Source organism: Mauremys reevesii, linkage group 3, assembly GCF_016161935.1.
Source record: "Mauremys reevesii isolate NIE-2019 linkage group 3, ASM1616193v1, whole genome shotgun sequence".
Lineage (NCBI taxonomy): Eukaryota > Metazoa > Chordata > Testudines > Geoemydidae > Mauremys > Mauremys reevesii.
This window is the reverse complement of record NC_052625.1, coordinates 120,925,517-120,944,262: the sequence shown is the minus strand read 5'-3', so window position 1 is coordinate 120,944,262 and position 18,746 is coordinate 120,925,517. Positions and strand designations below refer to the sequence as shown.

Genomic DNA, 18,746 nt, shown 5'->3' with positions numbered 1-18,746 from the left:
CTTCCAGCTCACTTCTTCCCCATTTTATCATACAGCATTATGAGACAGATTCTGCTCCCTCGCCCCGTTTACTCACATTCAGTAGTGCTTTTTTCCCCAGCAAGCAGTCCCATTCATTTCAATGAGATTGCTTTCAGAGTTTGGTGTAGTTCATCATGAGTAAGGGATCTGGCTCTGTTTCATTAGATGAAATACCCTTTCCAATCTGATTGGCCTCATAATAACACCCTATCTTTCTCCAAGATGGTAGATCATTCAATCTCTTTAAATATTTATGTGCTTCATGATGCTGGCAGGAAACAAACTTTGAATACATGGGTGCTGAACATTTGAAAGTCTGGCTTTGAGCTCTTTTGAAAATCTGGTCCCAAATGTCTAAAGACTGAGAATCTCACATTCATTTCCAAAATCCAGGTCTTCAGCACAGCAGCCAAACACCATCTCATCACTTAGGCCAGCCCTAATTAATCCCTGAGTCTTAGCTACATGCAGTGCAGTATATGCTGTTCTGTTGTATTATCTGGTATTAATTGTTTTCCTTATTCTACATCAAACAACTCTTTAGGCTGCTTCTTCAAAGCTCTCTGCCACAGTACTATAGTGTATGCATACGGAGCCACCAAAAAAGACCATTGCAGAAGGGAGAGCCATTTTTCTAAATGGTGATTTATCTGGTAATTTATTCCTTGGGCACTCAAGCCTTTGACTGGCATGATAAAAACGAAGATAGTAAAACCTCGGATTTATAGACATCTGGAGACCAACAATAAAAGTATGTTCTTTGAGTTATTTTCCCTGTAGTCGCTTCCACTTCAGGATGTGCGTGCCTCCATGCATTGTTGGTCAGAGATTTTGTCAGCAGTGTCTATTAGTCTGCCACTGTGCCCTGCACATTCTTGTGCTCCAGAGCGAGGATACAAATACAGGAAGGGCAGGCGCACTGTGGCTCCCATTCCTTCTCAATTTCTTGTGGCTTGATATGGAATGTCACGATGTCCATTTTAGCTATCAATGCAGCTTGCTGTTTTCTTCTCTTAATTGTTCTCTTTCTTTTTTCTTTAACTTTTCTTTATTTTTGGTTATTTAGCAAAAATGTGGGGGGGGGGGTTGGGGGCGGATCCCCCTTTCCTCCTTTTTTTGCCTTGTTGGGACCAGTATTCTGATTCATCCTCCTCTAGCCTTCCTAAAATGTTATGCCCAAAAGTCTGGGCTTCAAACCCTGTCACACCTGCCTCAGGTATTTGCCCTGCAGCAACAGGCATTCTATCTGCCTCCACTGCCTCAGAGAGACTCACATCCCTTCCAAATGTAAGGTCTGCTCTAGATTCAAAAGCAGATGCAGAAAATGGAGGGAGGACCGACTAAAATTCCATCTTATAGAGCATTTTCTGAGACCCACAGGGTCCAAATCTCTCCACCCCCACATTTTGGCTTCACTGCCTAGTGCAGTGAATATTTGTGAATATTTTTGCTCTGGTAAGCAAAGACCCTGGGGATCCTTCAGAGTTGTCCAGACATTTTGAAAAAGAGACCCAGTTCTCCAGAGGAAGAAACCAAGAGAAGAGCTAAGTCACCTCTCAAACTGGAACCAAGGAAACTAAACAACCTGGCATGTGTACCACTGATGCTTCTATCTCCTCTACTACCGAGATCCGGCACTGACTAAAAAGACCATGCCACATACTGAGAAGCCTTCTAGTAAGCAACCTCAAGTAGTATTAATGTCAGTACCAGGCTCAGTGCCTCTGAAGTGTTACCCACACAAAATTCTCTGTTACACACACTCTAAGGCACTCAGTTTTAACCTAAATTTGTTGCCCACACACTCGAGGGGTACATCTACACTACGGGATTATTCCGAATTTACATAAACCGGTTTTGCAAAACAGATTGTATAAAATCGAGTGCGCGCGGCCACACTAAACACATTAAATCGGTGGTGTGCGTCCATGGTCCGAGGCTAGCGTCGATTTCTGGAGCGTTGCACTGTGGGTAGCTATCCCGTAGCTATCCCATAGTTCCCGCAGCCTCCCCCGCCCCTTGGCATTTCCGGGTTGAGATCCCAGTGCCTGATGGGGCAAAAATCATTGTCGCGGGTGGTTCTGGGTACAGCCTTACCCCTCCCTCCCTGAAAGCAGCACACAACCGTTTCGCGCCTTTTTTGCTTGGTGAACTGTGCAGACGCCATAGCACAGCAAGCATGGACCCTGCTCAGCTCAATACCGCAATCGTGGATGTTTTAAACACCTCGCGCACTCTCGTGCAGTATATGGTGAACCAGGACCTTCAAACCGAGGCGAGGAGGAGGCGGATACGGCAGCGCGGCGATGACAGTGATGAGGATGTAGACACAGAATTCTCTCAAACCGCGGGCCCCGGAGCGTTGCAGATCCTGATGGTAATGGGGCAGATTCTATCCATTGAACGCTGATTTTGGGCCCGGGAAACAAGCACTGACTGGTGGGACCGCATTGTGTTGCAGGTGTGGGATGATTCCCAGTGGCTGCGAAACTTTCGCATGCGTAAGGGCACTTTCATGGAACTTTGTGACTTGCTTGCCCCTGCCCTGAAACGCCATAATACCAAGATGAGAGCAGCCCTCACAGTAGAGAAGCGAGTGGCGATAGCCCTGTGGAAGCTTGCAACGCCAGACAGCTGCCGGTCAGTCAGGAATCAATTTGGAGTTGGAAAATCTACTGTGGGGGCTGCTGTGATGCAAGTAGCCAAAGCAATCACTAAGCTGCTGCTACGAAAGATTGTGACTCTGGGAAACGTGCAGGCCATAGTGGATGGCTTTGCTGCACTGGGATTCCCTAACTGTGGGGGGGGGCGATAGATGGAACCCATATCCCTATCTTGGCACCGCAGCGCCAGGGCACCCAGTACGTAAACCGGAAGGGGTACTTTTCAATGGTGCTGCAAGCACTGGTGGATCACAAGGGACGTTTCACCAACATCCACGTGGGATGGCCAGGGAGGGTTCATGACGCTCGCGTATTCAGAAGCACTACTCTGTTTAAACGGCTGCAGCAAGGGAATTACTTTCCAGACCAGAAAATAACAGTTGGGGATGTTGAAATGCCTGTCGTTATCCTGGGGGACCCAGCCTACCCCTTGATGCCATGGCTCATGAAGCCATACACAGGCAGCCTGGACAGTGGTCAGGATCTGTTCAATTACAGGCTGAGCAAGTGCAGAATGGTGGTGGAATGTGCATTTGGCCGTTTAAAGGCGCGCTGGTGGACATTACTGACTCGCTCAGACCTCAGCCAAACCAATGTCCCCTATGTTATTGCTGCTTGCTGTATTCTCCACAATCTCTGTGAGAGTAAGGGGGAGACCTTTATGGCGGGGTGGGAGGCTGAGGCAAATCACCTGGCCGCTGATTACGCGCAGCCAGACACCAGGGAGATTAGAAGAGCACACCAGGAAGCGGTGAGCATCAGAGAAGCTTTGAAAACGAGCTTCATCAATGGCCAGGGTACAGTGTGACTGCTGTGTTTGTTGATGAACACCCAACCCCCTTGATTGACTCATTCCCTGTAAGCAACTCACCCTCCCCCTTCGAGTACAGCTTACTTATGCAAATAAAGTCACTCTCGTTTAGAAAGCATGAATTCTTTATTAATTCATTATAAAAAAGAGGGAGAGAATGAAGGGTGTGGTTTGGGAGGAGGATAGGAAGGATGGAGAAGGCCGTTAAAAAAATTTCACATTAACGACAGCCTTCTGGTTGGGCTGTCCACGGGGGTGGAGTGGGCGGGTGCACGGAGCCTCCCCCCACGCGTTCTTACACGTCTGGGTGAGGAGGATATGGAACATGGTGAGGGTTGAGGGTGGTTATACAGGGGCTGCAGCGGCACTCTGTGATCCTGCTGCCGTTCCTGAAGCTCCACCAGACGCCGGAGCATGTCAGTTTGATCACGCAGCAGCCCCAGAGTTGCATCCCGCCACCGCTGATCTTCCTGCCGCCACCTCTGATTTTCCTGACGGTCTTCCTGCCGCCACCTCTCATCTCGGGTGTCTCTCCTGTCCTCACGTTCACTGGCATCTTTCCTGTAATTTGATACCACGTCCTTCCACTCATTCAGATGAGCTCTTTCATTGCATGTAACTTCCATAATATCCGAGAACATTTCATCTCTCGTCTTCTTTTTCCTCCGCCTTATCTGTGCTAGCCTTTGGGATGGAGGAGGGACGCTTGAAATATTTGCAGCTGCATGAGGGAGAGAAATATTTAAAAAGATACATTTTACAGAACAATGGTTATACTCTTTCACAGTGAACAGCACTATTCACCTTACATAGCACATGTGATTTCCCCACAAGGTCGCATTTTTCATCTTAATAGTGAGTGCCTGCAGCTCTGGAGTTACAGATCTCACAGACACAGGTCCAGGCATCAGAATTCAACTTGCATGCGGCCATGGTAAGCCACTGTCTTTCAGCTTCTGCAGTGATTTACCCCTCCCCCCAATGCATGGCTAATACCACGCTAGCTCCCTGCTAATCAACACCCTTCCCACCCACCCTCCCACCCACTGCATGGCTGGTAGCTTGGGGAAGATCGCCAGTGACCAAACACAAAAAAGATCGTCGGCATTTCACTCCTCCCCTCCCCCCGCTTGGCTACATGCAGGAAAGGTTTTTTTTTAAGCTGCTGCAGTCCACGAACCCAGTAGGAAAATGGCCATCCCCCTTACTTAAATTCCTGATTTTTAACCAGGTTATCCTGAACGATATCACTTTGCTGAGGATCACACAGCGAGATAAAGAATGGATGCTTCTTGAATGCCAGCAATCACCGGGACCATACGCTGTTATGCTTTGCCATGCTATGATACTTGATTACTTGCTACATGCATGGCGTGGTAAAGTGTCCTACCATGGTGGGTGGAACAAGGCTGCCTTGCCCAGAAACCTTCTGCAAACACTTCTGGAGTACCTACAGGAGCGCTTCATCGAGATGTCCCTGGAGAATTTCCTCTCAATCCCCGGACATGTTAACAAACTTTTCTAAGTAACTATACTGTCTGCGAATGCATCCCAAGTCCTCAGGGCAAATCAATCATTAAAAAACGCTTGCTTAAAAAACAATGTTTGCTATTTGCAAAGGTACACTCACCAGAGGTCCCTTCCATGGCGTCATTGTCTGGGATAGTTGCTTGGGAGGAGGGTAATTCCGTCAGGGTCAGAAAAAGCTCCTGGCTGCTGGGGCTCACGGAGTGCTGTGTGCTCTCTGCTAGGTCGTCCTCCTCTTCTTCATCTTCATCTTCCCCGTCTGCATAATCCTCAGACATGGCAGAGATTACAACCCCCACCTCGGAATCCACGGTCAGGGGTGGGGTAGTTGTGGCGCAGCCCCCTAAAATTGCATGCAGCTCAGCATAGAAGCGGCATGTTTTTCGACCTGCCCCAGACCTTCCGTTTGCTTCTTTGGTTTTCTGGTAGGCTTGTCTGAGCTCCTTAACTTTCACTCTGCACTGCACTGAGTCCCTGCTGTGGCCTTTATCCGTCATAGCCTTAGAAATTCTTTCAAATACTTTTTCATTTCGTCTTTTGGAACGCAGTTCTGTTAGCACTGAATCCTCTCCCCATATAGCGATCAGATCCAGTACCTCCCGTGCAGTCCATGCTGGAGCTCTTTTTCGATTCTCAGGAGACTGCATTGTTACCTGTGCAGATGAGCTGTGCGTGGTCACCTGTGCTGATGAGCTCTCCACGCTGGGGAAGCAGGAAATGAATTTCAAAAGTTCACGGGGCTTTTCCTGTCTACCTGGCCAGTGCATCCGAGTTCAGAATGCTGTCCAGAGCGGTCAGTGGTGCACTGTGGGATACCGCCCGGAGGCCAATACCGTCGATTTGTGGCCACACTAAACCTATTCCAATATGTTAATCCTGATATTAGCGCTACTCCTCTCATCGGGGAGGAGTACAGAAACCGATTTAAAGAGCCATTAAAATCGATATAAGGTGCCTCCTTGTGTGGACGGGTGTGGCGTTAAATCGGTTTTACGCTCCTAAAACCGGTTTAAACGCCTAGTGTAGACCAGGCTTAGGACATCCCACCTCTACCCAGTTCCTAGGGCTCAAGGCATAACCCAGCTGATTTAGGCACCCTCCACCCTTTCCCAGTTTGTAGGGCTCCAGGCAAAAGGCACCTAATTTTACCCCTCTGTGGGCTCTGGGCACTGCTCCTCCATGGGCTCAGAGCAAACACCCATTCCCTGTGGACTGAAGGCTTAATCTTTTGCAGGTTTACGGATCTTTTACCAATGAGAGAGCCTTACACAGTAATATCCTACTTAACCTCTATTTATTAACAATCACCAAAACAGAATGCACACGCTAAGCATACAATGCTCACCACTGCCAATAAGGCAGATGAACTTTTCTTGATGGATAGTCAGGATCAGGTCATGTGGGGGACTCCATCTTCTGCACAGTGTCATTGGCAGGGTGTGGAGGTCTGGCAGCTCTGATCTTGGGGCTGTGTCCTGGAGTTGGAGACCAATTCTGGACCCCAGGAGTTTGAACACTTTCATCCTCTCTCAACAGTTCAGAATGGTAACCCTACCAGAGATACTTTCCTCATTGGAGATTGGTTTGTCTCCCTTTATGTTCAGGATGCCTGGTTTGTTTTTTATAGCCATACACCTGTCCCACAGACATTTTCTATGCTTCGTCATCATCAGAGACCACTACCAATACGGTGTCCTACTTTTAGGTCTCTCCACTACCCCAGGATCTTTACCAAGATCCTCTCAGCCACAGCAGCCCATCTCTGCCAGATGGAAATAATTATATTTCCCTATCCGGATGACTGGCTTGTAAAGGGTCACTCAGTTCTCAGCAAACAACAAGATCCTACCCCTATTCTTCTACTTGGGCCTCAGCTTCAGCTTGGAAATGTCAGCTCTCACACTTACACAACGAATTACCTTAACTGGGCCTACTGTGGCCTTCACCACCACCAGAGCATACTTACCCACACACAGGTTTGCTATAATGTCCAGCCTTGATTTCCACAATACAGTAGAGACAACAAGCCACAGTGACAGCTCGCCTTCAACTCCTGGACCACATGGCAGCCTATATGTTTGTAATTTATTTTTGGCAAGACTACAGTCCTGCTATCTTCAAACTTGGCTGAGAACAGTCTAGGCATCCAACAAACAAAGTCTATCCAAGCAGGTGTCAATACCTCAAAGGGTCCTCAACTGTTTCAATTGGTAGAAGAATCCCCAAAAGGTCTATGTGGGACTTCCATTCCTGCATCTCCACTCTTCTGTGAAAAATGCCTTCCTGCTAGGCTGGGGTGCACATTTTCAGGACTTCAGAGCTCAAGGCAAATGGACCCAACATGAGACCACCCTCCATATCAGGGCAATCCATTATGCCTGCCATCATTTCTTACCCCACATCGGGGCCACTTGATCAGAGCAATGCTGAACAACAGCTGCAGCAATGTATTATATAAATCATCAAGGAGGAATAAGATGGAGAAAAGTTGTTCTCTCTTGCCTCAGAGGCAGGGCGAGAGGCAATAGGTTCAAACTACATCGCAGCAGATTTTAGATTAAATCTCAGGAAAAACATCCTAACTGTAAGAACAGCAGGACAATGCAACAGACTGCCTGGGGAGGTTGTGGAAGCTCCTTCACTGGAAGTTTTCAAAAGGAGGCTGGATAGCCACCTGTCCTGGATGGTTTAGACAGAATAAATCCTGCATCTTGGTAGGGGGTTATACTAGATGACCCTTGCGGTCCCTTCTAACCCTATGATTCTATGACCTTATGTGCAGAATCCATACAACTATGGAATTGGTGCATATCTCACACATAGAGATCTCAGTGGATTACCTACCAGAATTGCAGCACAAAGTAGCAGATTCTCTGAGAAGACACTTCTAACCAGGAACACAAGTGGGAGCTGAACAATGAGGTACTTCAAAAGATTTGTCTTACCTTGGACTACATGGATGCAGATCTCTTCCCAATTCAATCCAATGTGAAGTGCTGATGGTTCTGCTTGAGGCGGGGGTGGGAGGAAGAGGAGGACGGGACACAGTCGTAATTTCTTAAGAGATGCTTTCATTATCCATTTGTGTGTGTGTGATATATAGTTAAATTGAGTATATGTGTTCTTATGAGGAGAGATGTGCAAACTGAAGTGGAGATGGTAATGAAAAGCATAACAAGCCACTTTTTAGGCTGAAATTCTGTATATATTTAAGCATGTCTGTGCTGTTGTGTACAACATATGCCTCCTTTCAGTGTTAAAACAGTAGAAACAGGATAGACTCTTGTTACATTACAGTCGGCACATAGGGTAGGATCCACAAAGGTGTTTAGATGCCTAAACCTTAGGGGTCTACGTCTTGGGTATACACACCTATGTCCCTGTTTTGGCTCCTCTGTAACCCACAAAATTTCTGCCTAACCCTGTAGGGCCTAAACTTACTCGGTGTTAGGGTGACCAGATGTCCCAATTTTATAGGGACAGTCCCGATATTTGGGGCTTTTTCTTATATAGGCACCTATTACCCTCCACCCCCGTCCCGATTTTTCACACTTGCTATCTGGTCATCCTACTCGGTGCCTAAGCTCCCTCTGTGTCTATGTTTCTGCCCCTGATCATGCTTCTGGATGCCTAACTGCTTCCCAAGCCCCAGAATGAATCATGAACCAGGAGATTATGGGCATTTGTCCGCTTATCTCGTGTGCAGAGTCCAATCCCATAGCCTCTGCGCACACCTACTAGATTGGTTCCCATTCAAAAAATGTGGCCAGAGGAGCAGGTGGTGCACACCTTATAACTTTTAGCCCATTGGTGAGAGCACTCACCTGGGATGTGGGTTCCCAGGTTCAATCCCCCTATCTCTAGCAGAGGGGAAGAAAGGATTTGAATAGGAGGTCTCATGAGAGTCCTCCAATTACTGAGCTTTGAGATATTCTGTTGTGGGCTCCCTCAGTCTCTCCTGGTGAAGCTGTTCCACTGTGTATAAATAAAGAGTCATTGGAGCAGGGGTATAATACCTGGGGTCTCCCACCTCCCAGGTGGGTGCCCTAACCACTGGACTACAGAATCATTCTTTTTCTCTTTCTCTGGCCCAATGACTATGTAAGTATTTATCCACAGTGGAACAGTCATAGGGCGAGAGAGAAGGAATTACTCTGTAGTTCCCATTTGTGACTCACTAAGCAGAGATAGGTGCCTCCCTGCAGCCCTGACTTAGGCATCTATCTCCAAAAGAGGGGCAGGGTTTAGGACGCTGCTCTCCTCAGCATCTCCCATAGGCTAGGTTAGGTGGCTCCCTGCCTAGCATGCTGGCTTTTGTAGATCACACTCTTAGACACCTCTCTCTCCACATTCATTGTATAAGGAATCTAAATGCCTAACTCGGCTTTGTGGATCGCAGTTTTGTTTCTGCAATTCTTCCAGGCACCAAAAAGTTAAGCTCTGTGGCCACGTCTACACTACCTGCCGGATCGTTGGGTAGTAATCAATCTATCGGGGATCGATTTATCACGTCTCGTCTAGACGCGATAAATCGATCCCCGAATCAATGCCCGTACTCCACCTCAGCAGGAGGAGTAAGCAGAGTCGACGGGGGAGCTGCAGCGGTCGACTTGCCGCTGTGAAGATGGCCAGGTAAGTCGAACTAAGATACTTTGACTTCAGCTGCGCGAATAGCATAGCTGAAGTTGCATATCTTATCGATCCCCCCCAGTGTAGACCAAGGCTCTGTCTTGCAGTGCCTAAGTCTGTTGATGGATCTCACCCATAAAGTCTGATACTGATGCCACTGAAATCAATAGCAAAACTCTGACATCAGTAGTTCAGGATCGGACCCATAAATTATTAACTAGAACAGTGCAACCCAGCAGTCTTAATTACAGTACAGCAGCATCAGTCAGCACATAGTCAATGCATGTAATATTCCTTACATTGCATATTTTTTCCATGAATTATGCTGATTTTACATCTGTCATTAGAGGGCAGAACAGATCGCGATTAATTAATTTAGCATGCGATTAGTGCATGTTGTTCAGGTTTATTTTTACATAGGGAAGGGAGTGCTAATGGCACTTTCTCTGTCCTTTTTCCCTATTTGGTAGAAGAGAAAAATGAACATAATTCCCGATTCCTGCAGATAAAATACACTGTGAAGCTGTGCATTGCTTGCTGCCTGGCTCTTTTTGTTGTTCAATTAACTGTCATGCAAAAGAGAACGCACAAATTATGTTGATTATACTGAATAGTTCTCACCCAGTCATCATACTTCCCTAAAATCTCCCTTTCTTTCAATATCAAGATTTGTCACTATAAAATAAATCATTATGATTGATTTACAGAGCAGAATAGTTGTTTACTCCAATCATTAAGAAAATTGTGTATCTATAAAAGCAGAATTGTTGCTTTCCTGAATGTGAAGTATTTATTGTGATAAGATGACTTATGCCTCACTCATGTTTCAGTTCTGGTATTTAACTTATTATTTAGTAAAGAAGAGTCAGTCATGAGACAGCAATTTGACTGACTACAGTATATCCCATTTGGTATAATTTCTACATTTTGTCTCTTTGTTGCCAGTGAAATGTCTCTACATGATCAAAATTAATCCAAAGGGACACATTATTGTCATTATCTTCAGGAAGTTCTAATCACCGTATGCTTTTTTTAAACAAACGATTATCGTGAAATATGTGAAGTTGGTCCTGAGTTGATATTTGACAAGCATGTATCTTGTCATGCTAATTTTTCCATTTCCAGGATGCAATTGATTTTTTATTATTTTTAAATGCGCATACAATGGGAAAATTAATTTAAAATGTTATAAAGAAGTTCCTGTACATACCATATTTCCAAGTTAAAGTGACCTGATTCTACCCAAACCCAGGGTAGAATCAGGTCAGACGTCATCAGATAAATTCTCTCTTTTTGTCATGGGAAGATGGTAAACTTGTCGTCATACACAATTTAAACATTTCTTGCACGTGATGCTGAGGTAGAGGGTGGGTTCAATTTACCTATATCCTGCTATCCCCTTCTGTGGATTCCTCTAGTGACAATTCTGATTTAAATCATTTTGGGAGACAGGGTATGAGACTAACCAATCCACTGATCTGTCCTGGTGTGGCAATTCTTATATTCTTATGTTAATATGCCAGACAAAACTTCTCTAGGTGGTTGATAATTAAAAGACATTGCACTGCCTCTGAGCCAGGGTTGATAACAGACATCTGAGAGATTTTTTTTCCCCCACTGGTGTTAACATTTTTAACAATTACTATGTTTTATCATATTTGTGATTTGCAAACATGTACCCTCTTGCTGACAGTGACATCTGTTCTCCGATCTGTGCAAACAGAGTGTGCATGCAAGGATGTAACTGGAATGTATCGTAAGTCTCTGGAAAAGGGGAGAGAGAGAGCTTTAGAAATAAGGTCACTAATGTGCAGGAGTAATTGCTGATCTGTATCAATATCAAAAGGAAAAAGTGCTGGTCAGCAAACTCCCAGTGGAGAACAGCAAGAAACAGCTGAGCTGATTCTTCCTTTCCAAACATTCATTGAATTTTCTTCCAATTACACACTCCCCTTCCTTGTGTTAGGGCTCCTCATTAGCACTGCCCTCAAGCAAATCGTGTGGTGAGAGCTTCCCCTCACAGCTGCCACCTGTCAGTGACTGGCCCTGAGGTACTGTAGAATGTGGAGAGGGATTTCTCTGCCCCCACCTCTCCTCTTCTAATTGGCAGTTCCCCTTTGGTCCTTTCTAATGTGACAGATGAGGAAATGCCTGTTCTCTTGTGTAAATCTGAATCCTGATGGCACATGGTACTTAGAGAAACAGCCGCATGTTCTCTTAAGCTTACTTTCCATTTTGAAACTGTAAGTAAGGAGATCAATAAAATCCACCAGTGTCATATTCACATACCATTTTGAATTGTTAAGCTTGTGCTTGTGCTACTATTCATCCTATTACTTGAATTCAGAAGCATAATACAAATAGCAAGTGCGGCCGAGCAATGGAAACACATCTTGGCATTTTATTTTGCTTTTTAGTCAATGTTTTTAGGCTGAAATTCTGACCTTAATTGATCCAGTTGTAGCTGTGTATTACACCTAATATACATTTGTAATAGACGTGTGTAAGCACAAGTTTAATGAGATATAGTCATTATTCAGTAATATTTTCTAAGTATAATGGTTACCAACACTGAGAGAATAGAGTGCAGACACATACAGATGCTAGGCCATTGCTCCAATGGAAAAAAAAGCCACCCTGCATCCCCCAAAATTTCAAAAATTAAGGGAATAACATCCAGAGAAATACACAGAATAAAACTTCCCAGTGTTTTACAGACAGTCTGCATACACTGGAGCCCTAAGTAATAAATTTCTTTAAGGATAAGCAAGATAGTGAAATACCTTGCCTTACTAGCCATATAACTTGCAATTAAACACTCAGGGAGAGATTCTGAAAGGCACAAAGTGGGATTCAGCACCAGCTCCCACTGAAGTTTAATGGCACATGGGTGCCAAACTTCACTTCATGTCTTTCAAAATGTTTGGTTTTGCTGACACTTGAAAGTTGGATCTGCATTGCTATGTTGGTGAGGTATGGGTTAAAACCATACCCTGCATCAACGTTGCAATGCCAACAGATCCCACCTCAACCCAAAGTGCAGACACAGCCAGGTCACTGAAAGAATGCTTCCATCAACATAGCGAACATTGTTCAGGGATGGTGTTCCTCTGATGGGGGCCGGGTAACTTCTGTTAGTGTAGACTAAGTCTACACTATGGAACTGTGCTGGCATAGCTATGCTGGTATGGTCTCCATAGTGTAGACATACCTTTTACCTTTTCGTTTTACTGATTAACTGTACTGTGAACCACTGGTTTTATGGAAGCAGAAAACCCATCATGTAAGTCAGACAACCAGTTTCATGTAAAGTCCATTATACTTTCTCCTAAAAATATTCAAAAGCAGCTAAGTGACTTAGGAGCTTAAGTCCCAATTTCAAAAGTTACTTGAGCATAAAGGAGTAAATTAATGGCATTTAAGCTTCTAAATGACTAAGGCCCAGATTCTCAAAGGGATTTGGATACATAACTCCCATTATTTTCAATGGGAGTTAAGCACCTGAGTCCCTTTGAGGATCTGGCCCTTGAAATGGGACTTAGGCTTCTAAGTTACTTAGGCACTTTCAAATATTTTGCTCAAAGTCTTTGGCTTTCAGTGGCATGCTGGTAGCTCTTTTACAAATATTTGATCTGATTTTCTTAGCTGGTGGGTCTCTCTGAAAATCAGGCCAATTCGTGATTAATTCTTACAAGACCCCTTTGAAAGAGGTACTATCCAGATTTTATGGATGAGAAAATTGAAATGCATTAATGGTCTGATTTTTTTTTCTTTAGATGAGCTCAGAGCTTGATTTTTCAAGTGCTCATCATCCATAATAAGGGTCAGATTTTCAAAAGTGCTCAGCTCTCATTGTGACACTTGTGCCCAGATTTTCAAAATGTGGCCCAAATTGTGGATGATGAACACTACCGACAATCTGGCCTTGGATGATCTAACCAAGGTCACATGGTGAGTCAGTGGCACAGCCAGGAATCAAATGCAGAATTCCTGGCTCCCTGTCTTGTGTTTTAACCACTAGGTCACACTGTTTCTGGTAAGGAAAACTATCAGTAAATAGTCCTCTGTTCTGCTCCTTTAATTGTTACTAGGTCAGTGTTTTTAGAGTAACCTGTGCAGCAATGCTTTTTTGTTGTTGTTCTCCTCCTCCTTGACAGCTCCTAGATTGTTTTGTTATCCCAGTGGTGATATTACTGTCCTGGTTCTTCCTGCTGGTCCGATACAAGGCAGTTCATTTCATTGGAATTGTGGTCTGCATTCTGGGCATGGGCTGTATGGCAGGAGCAGATGTCCTTGTCGGGAGACAACAAGGAGCAGGTGAGTCTTTGGATACATTTGTGTGATTTCATTTGGGGAAAGCTATGTAACTCTGAGGTGATCCAAGAGGGTAGGAAGGGGGCAAAGAAGGGAAAGGCCCCAGGAGATCATTTGTGGGTTTAAATGTGTTCCTGAGTTTTCAACCATCTCCATGCCTCAACATCCATTCATTGAGGGAAGGAGCCATAGAATAAAATGACCCCAAGTAATGAGGGTCAGTGCCACTTAGGGAGATGACTTGAAACCCTTTTACTTCAAGCCTCAGCAGCAATCTTGCTCCGCTTTTGGCTGCATCTTTGAGCCCCCTATTCTCTCTCAGCCCCTCCAGTCTGTTTTCTCACTTCTGTTCCCTTTTGCTCACTTTCTGCACACAGTCTACTTCACTGGTCGCATACTCAGACACATCCAACCCACAAATTAACAATCTCCATCGTGTGCTGCACCAAATCTGAAATAAAGGTTAATTGTGGAGATGCCTGCATCACACCTGAAATAACTTGTTTATATGTAAAACATGCTTTTTTTGGCTTATATGAATAATGTGTGTTTAGCCACAATTACAGCACACTGATGGGCAGTATGGAAGGGGCTACATTTCATCAATCAATACCTTCTGTCACATTGATTTTTCTAGTGCCAGCCCAACTGATGTGGGAAGAGAACAAGTTCTTTTCAAAAATTGGCAGTTGGATGCCGTTTTCATTCTAAATTATAAGTATTGAATTTTGAGTTGAGCATAATGCACTGGGATTTTAAAGTCAGTGTTCTGAATACAAATGTAAGTGCAGAGAAAACTGCACTTGCCAAGATGCTACAGAACAAAAACTGAGCGGGTTTATAGAGAGCAGATCTGCCTGTGTTGTCCCATCACTTTCTCTTTTCCTGTCCTGAAGACTTTCACTTCATCTCCCTACCCAAGAAGCAACTCTGTTCCAGTTACAAAGGAGAAGATCTGCTCTGTCCCATGAATCAGCAAATCAGAGCTGCATTAAGAAAAAGTCTACACAAAAAATAAAGCTACATTCAGAAAACAGCAGCATTGCCTACACTCAAAAGTCAGGAAAGGCCAAAGTTAAGGTTGCATGGGCATGTGTGTAATGCATTGTAATTTTAGTTACAAGATCATAGCCTGTTTCTCAGTTAATACAATACAATATCATACAGTGCTTCTACAGCCTTACAGAAACACCTATAGTGTCTTGCAATTTTTTCCATTCCTTTTACTTAAGCAGTTTTCATTAATGATTTAAATATTTTGGCTCAGATGCACCAGAGCAGGGCTCCCCTCTGTGCTCCTTAAAAATTTCTCAAGAGTTAGTCCTCAGCTGCTGTACACTTTGGGATGCAATCCCGGACCCATTGAAGTCTATGGCAAGACACCCGCTGACATCAGCAAGGTCAGGATTTCACCCTCAGGCACCAAAGGAAACATCCTGGCTACCAATTCACCTGCTCCTCACTGGGTGGATGCACTGTGGCTCACTAGGAACTTGCAGGGCTGTGGATCAGGGTGCGGAGGGCATGCAGAGATTCAGGAGCCAGTGAAGCAGCTGTGAGAAATGGTGGGGAGGAGGGAGAACCATACACAAAAGGAGTCTGTCCAGTGAAGTTCTAAGCCACTTAGGAATGTACTAAAAGATCTGCCTCTTAGGTAAAGGAGCCAGGGACCAGGAGGTTCTATCCTTTGCTCCTTAGCAAGTGTACAGCTATAGAGATTGCTCTTCAGGAAACTTGGAGACAGAAGCCTGGAGGAATGTGAGGAAACTTGGAAATTGAAACTAGATTTGTGTGGAATCCATCATGTGCCCTTCCTCCCTAGCAACTTTAATTAGTTCACTTGACTTCACTTGTTCTATTTAGGGAAAGAAAAAGTTAAGAGACAATCTCATACTAACTAGAGTAAGTCATTAGATTGAGGTAATCACTTGGCAGTTTACTGGCAAGAAGCAAGTAGTATTTGTCATATTCATTGGTACTATACAGATAAGGCTACTAGGTATTTTGATCCCAGAACATTCTGTACCCACATTACCGCTTCTAATCAGGGTTGGCTCTTGCCTTTTTGCTGCCCCAAGCACAGCAGTCAGGCAGCATTCAGCGGTGCGCCTGCGGGAGGTCCCTGGTCCTGCAGATTCGGCAGCTTGCCTGCGGGAGGTCCCCGGTGCCGCAGCTTCAGCGTACCCACCACCGAATTGCGGCCGAATCCGTGGGACCGGGGACCTCCCACAGGCAAGCCGTGGAAGGCTGCCTGACTGCTGCCCTCGCAGGGACTGACAGGGCGCCCCCCGCAGCTTGCCACCCCAGGCACGCGCTTGGAGCGCTGGTGCCTGGAGCCACCACTGCTTTTAATGTAGACCTGGACCTGAAGGACTGTCTGTATCTGTGTTTATTGGTATGCAAGGAGAAGAGAGTCAACCACAAGCATCTGCCTTTCATGCCAAGTATCACAGCTCTTTTAAAATTGTAAAATGACTTTATTAAAATTCAGGGAATGACGTTTATGTTACATGTCCCCTTTAATGAAGTAAAATGTCTGAGCTGGTTCTATTTATGTAATGCGGTCAAGACGGACTCTAAATAAATAAATAAATAAATGCTGGCGGTGAAATAAAAGGCTTCAGGAGGCTCTTCATTAAAAAGTGCTGCACTGTTTATACGATATTTTCCCTGGCTAGGCTAACATAAGAAGGGTCTGAATCAGAAACAAGTACACTTTTATTATTTCTCAATAAATCCCTTCTCCTCCTGTGCACAAACTGTTTATGTTCAAGGGCAGTGAACTTATACATTTACAGGACATACCTGATATCACTGTAGCATAGTCTCTCATAAAGATATTATTTATTATGTTAACAGTCCCCCAAAATGTGCTAGGCATCAGCTGAATGAGAAATTGTGTATATAACAACATAGGGCTTGATCCTAAAAAGACTTAGGCACTTCTGGGTCATTGAACTCACGTGAGTAAAGTTACCCAGGTGCCTAAGGGCTTGTCTTCATGGTGGGGTAATGCACTCTACAGATGTGTGATTTCTAAAGCGTTCTAAGTGTTGCATGTCAGTTGGTCCATATAGACTCTGCTGGCATGTACTAGAAGTTCCTTAGTGCACTATAGCATAGTGCTCTTTCATAATATAATACTAATTAAAAATATTTCAAAATGAAAAGTCATTCCAAATGAAAAATCAAAATGTGGTGTTCCAAAAAGTTTGGAAATGGGATGTTTTGACATTGTTGGAACTGTTTGCCTCTCCATTTTCTTCCAAAATGAAATTCTGGCAAAATCTACCCTATTTTGCAAAGCATTTAATTGTTGACAGAACTGGATATTTTCATGGAACACGGTTCTTTTGAAATCTCTTCAACTTGGTCTAGTCAATAGTCCTAATGAAATAACTGGGATTAGTCACATGCTTAAAGTTAATCGCACTCATAAGTCTTTGCAGGATCAGTGCCTAAGTTTTCTGGAATAGTTGGAACTTGAATAAACCTACCTGAAAGCTCTCTGCTAAAATAACAATAAAAGCTTCCAAGATTTAAGGAGGTTTTGAACGCTCTTTGAGACTGCCGGTACTTCAGTGGCAATGCACATCAGGCAGGTATGTTTTTCCCTGTGTCTGGTACATTAGACAGCACTACAGTCATTAAATACAGTGTAAAAATCTCAATCATCACTGCTCTATACTTCACACCAAAATACAAAAAAGGTTAGTCTCTGGAATTTGCTATTTTTTTCTGGGCTTTACAAAGTCATCTTCTCCAGTTTATCTCCTTCACAAAACAATTAAATCTCTCCCTCTGTCTCTGCTAAGTTTGCTTTACATTTTGAATGGAAATAGGCAAGCAACAGTATATTTGCATGCAGGTTATTTACAAAAACATGGGCTATTTTGCTAGGTCTCGAGTCTGTGGGGAAGGGCTTGCAATAGTTCTAGGCAAATGATCACTATTTTGAAGCCTCCTGTGTTTTTTCTCCATTTATTCCTAGGTGAAAATAAGCTGATAGGGGATCTCTTAGTACTAGGTGGAGCAACACTCTACGGCATCTCCAATGTTTGTGAGGAGTACATTGTCCGAAACATGAGTCGGGTGGAGTTCTTGGGCATGATTGGGCTGTTTGGCTCCTTCTTCAGTGGAATTCAGCTGTAAGTGAGAGGGTTTGCGGTTTGAGCCCATTGTAACTAATTCACCAGTTAGCTTTTTCTTGGTTTCGTTCTCCTTTCTTCTTAGCCAGACATTTTCTGTGGAGAGTAGACTGTTTAAATTCTTGTGTTTTAAGTCTTTACTTGGTCAGTTTTAATATTTCCTATCAGGTCAGTAACATTTCAGCAATGATCTAAATAATTACCTAAATTTGCACTGAGACACAACAGTGGATTGTGTTCTATAAGTACCAAACGTAGACTGATAGATGTAAAATTGTGTCCACCTATTTGCTCTTTCAGGACAAATGGCAGTTTAACATCTTGAGCTGTATTAGGAATGATACAGGCCAGACCTATCTCTAATCGTGATTCATGTTTATAAAAAGTCACCTAGAATTTATAAGCAGATGGAAACACTGACTCTGCCAGAAGGTTTTTCATTAATAGTTTTACTCCATGTAAATAGTTTATGATATTTAGAAAGATATGAAAGAAAACATGGAAACAGTTACTTTGCAGTGATAACACGGAAAGGGCTAAAGGTTCAAAAGCTTGGCTCATGAATTGCAGGCACACCCATTGCACCCATAAAGCCACACAAATGGGTAGTGAGGTGCGCAAGTGTCCATTTTG

The 18,746-nt window shown here is 44.2% G+C and overlaps 1 protein-coding gene across 1 annotated transcript in view; it reads left to right on the top strand.

Moving 5' to 3' along the window:
• SLC35F1 (solute carrier family 35 member F1) overlaps window positions 1-18,746 on the top strand; it is a 366,249-nt gene that overhangs the window by 296,210 nt on the left and 51,293 nt on the right. Inside the window, exons 4-5 of the mRNA XM_039530814.1 lie at window positions 13,809-13,968; window positions 17,957-18,113. Of these exons, the coding sequence (XP_039386748.1) occupies window positions 13,809-13,968; window positions 17,957-18,113 (317 nt within the window). The remainder of the gene's footprint in view (window positions 1-13,808; window positions 13,969-17,956; window positions 18,114-18,746) is intronic.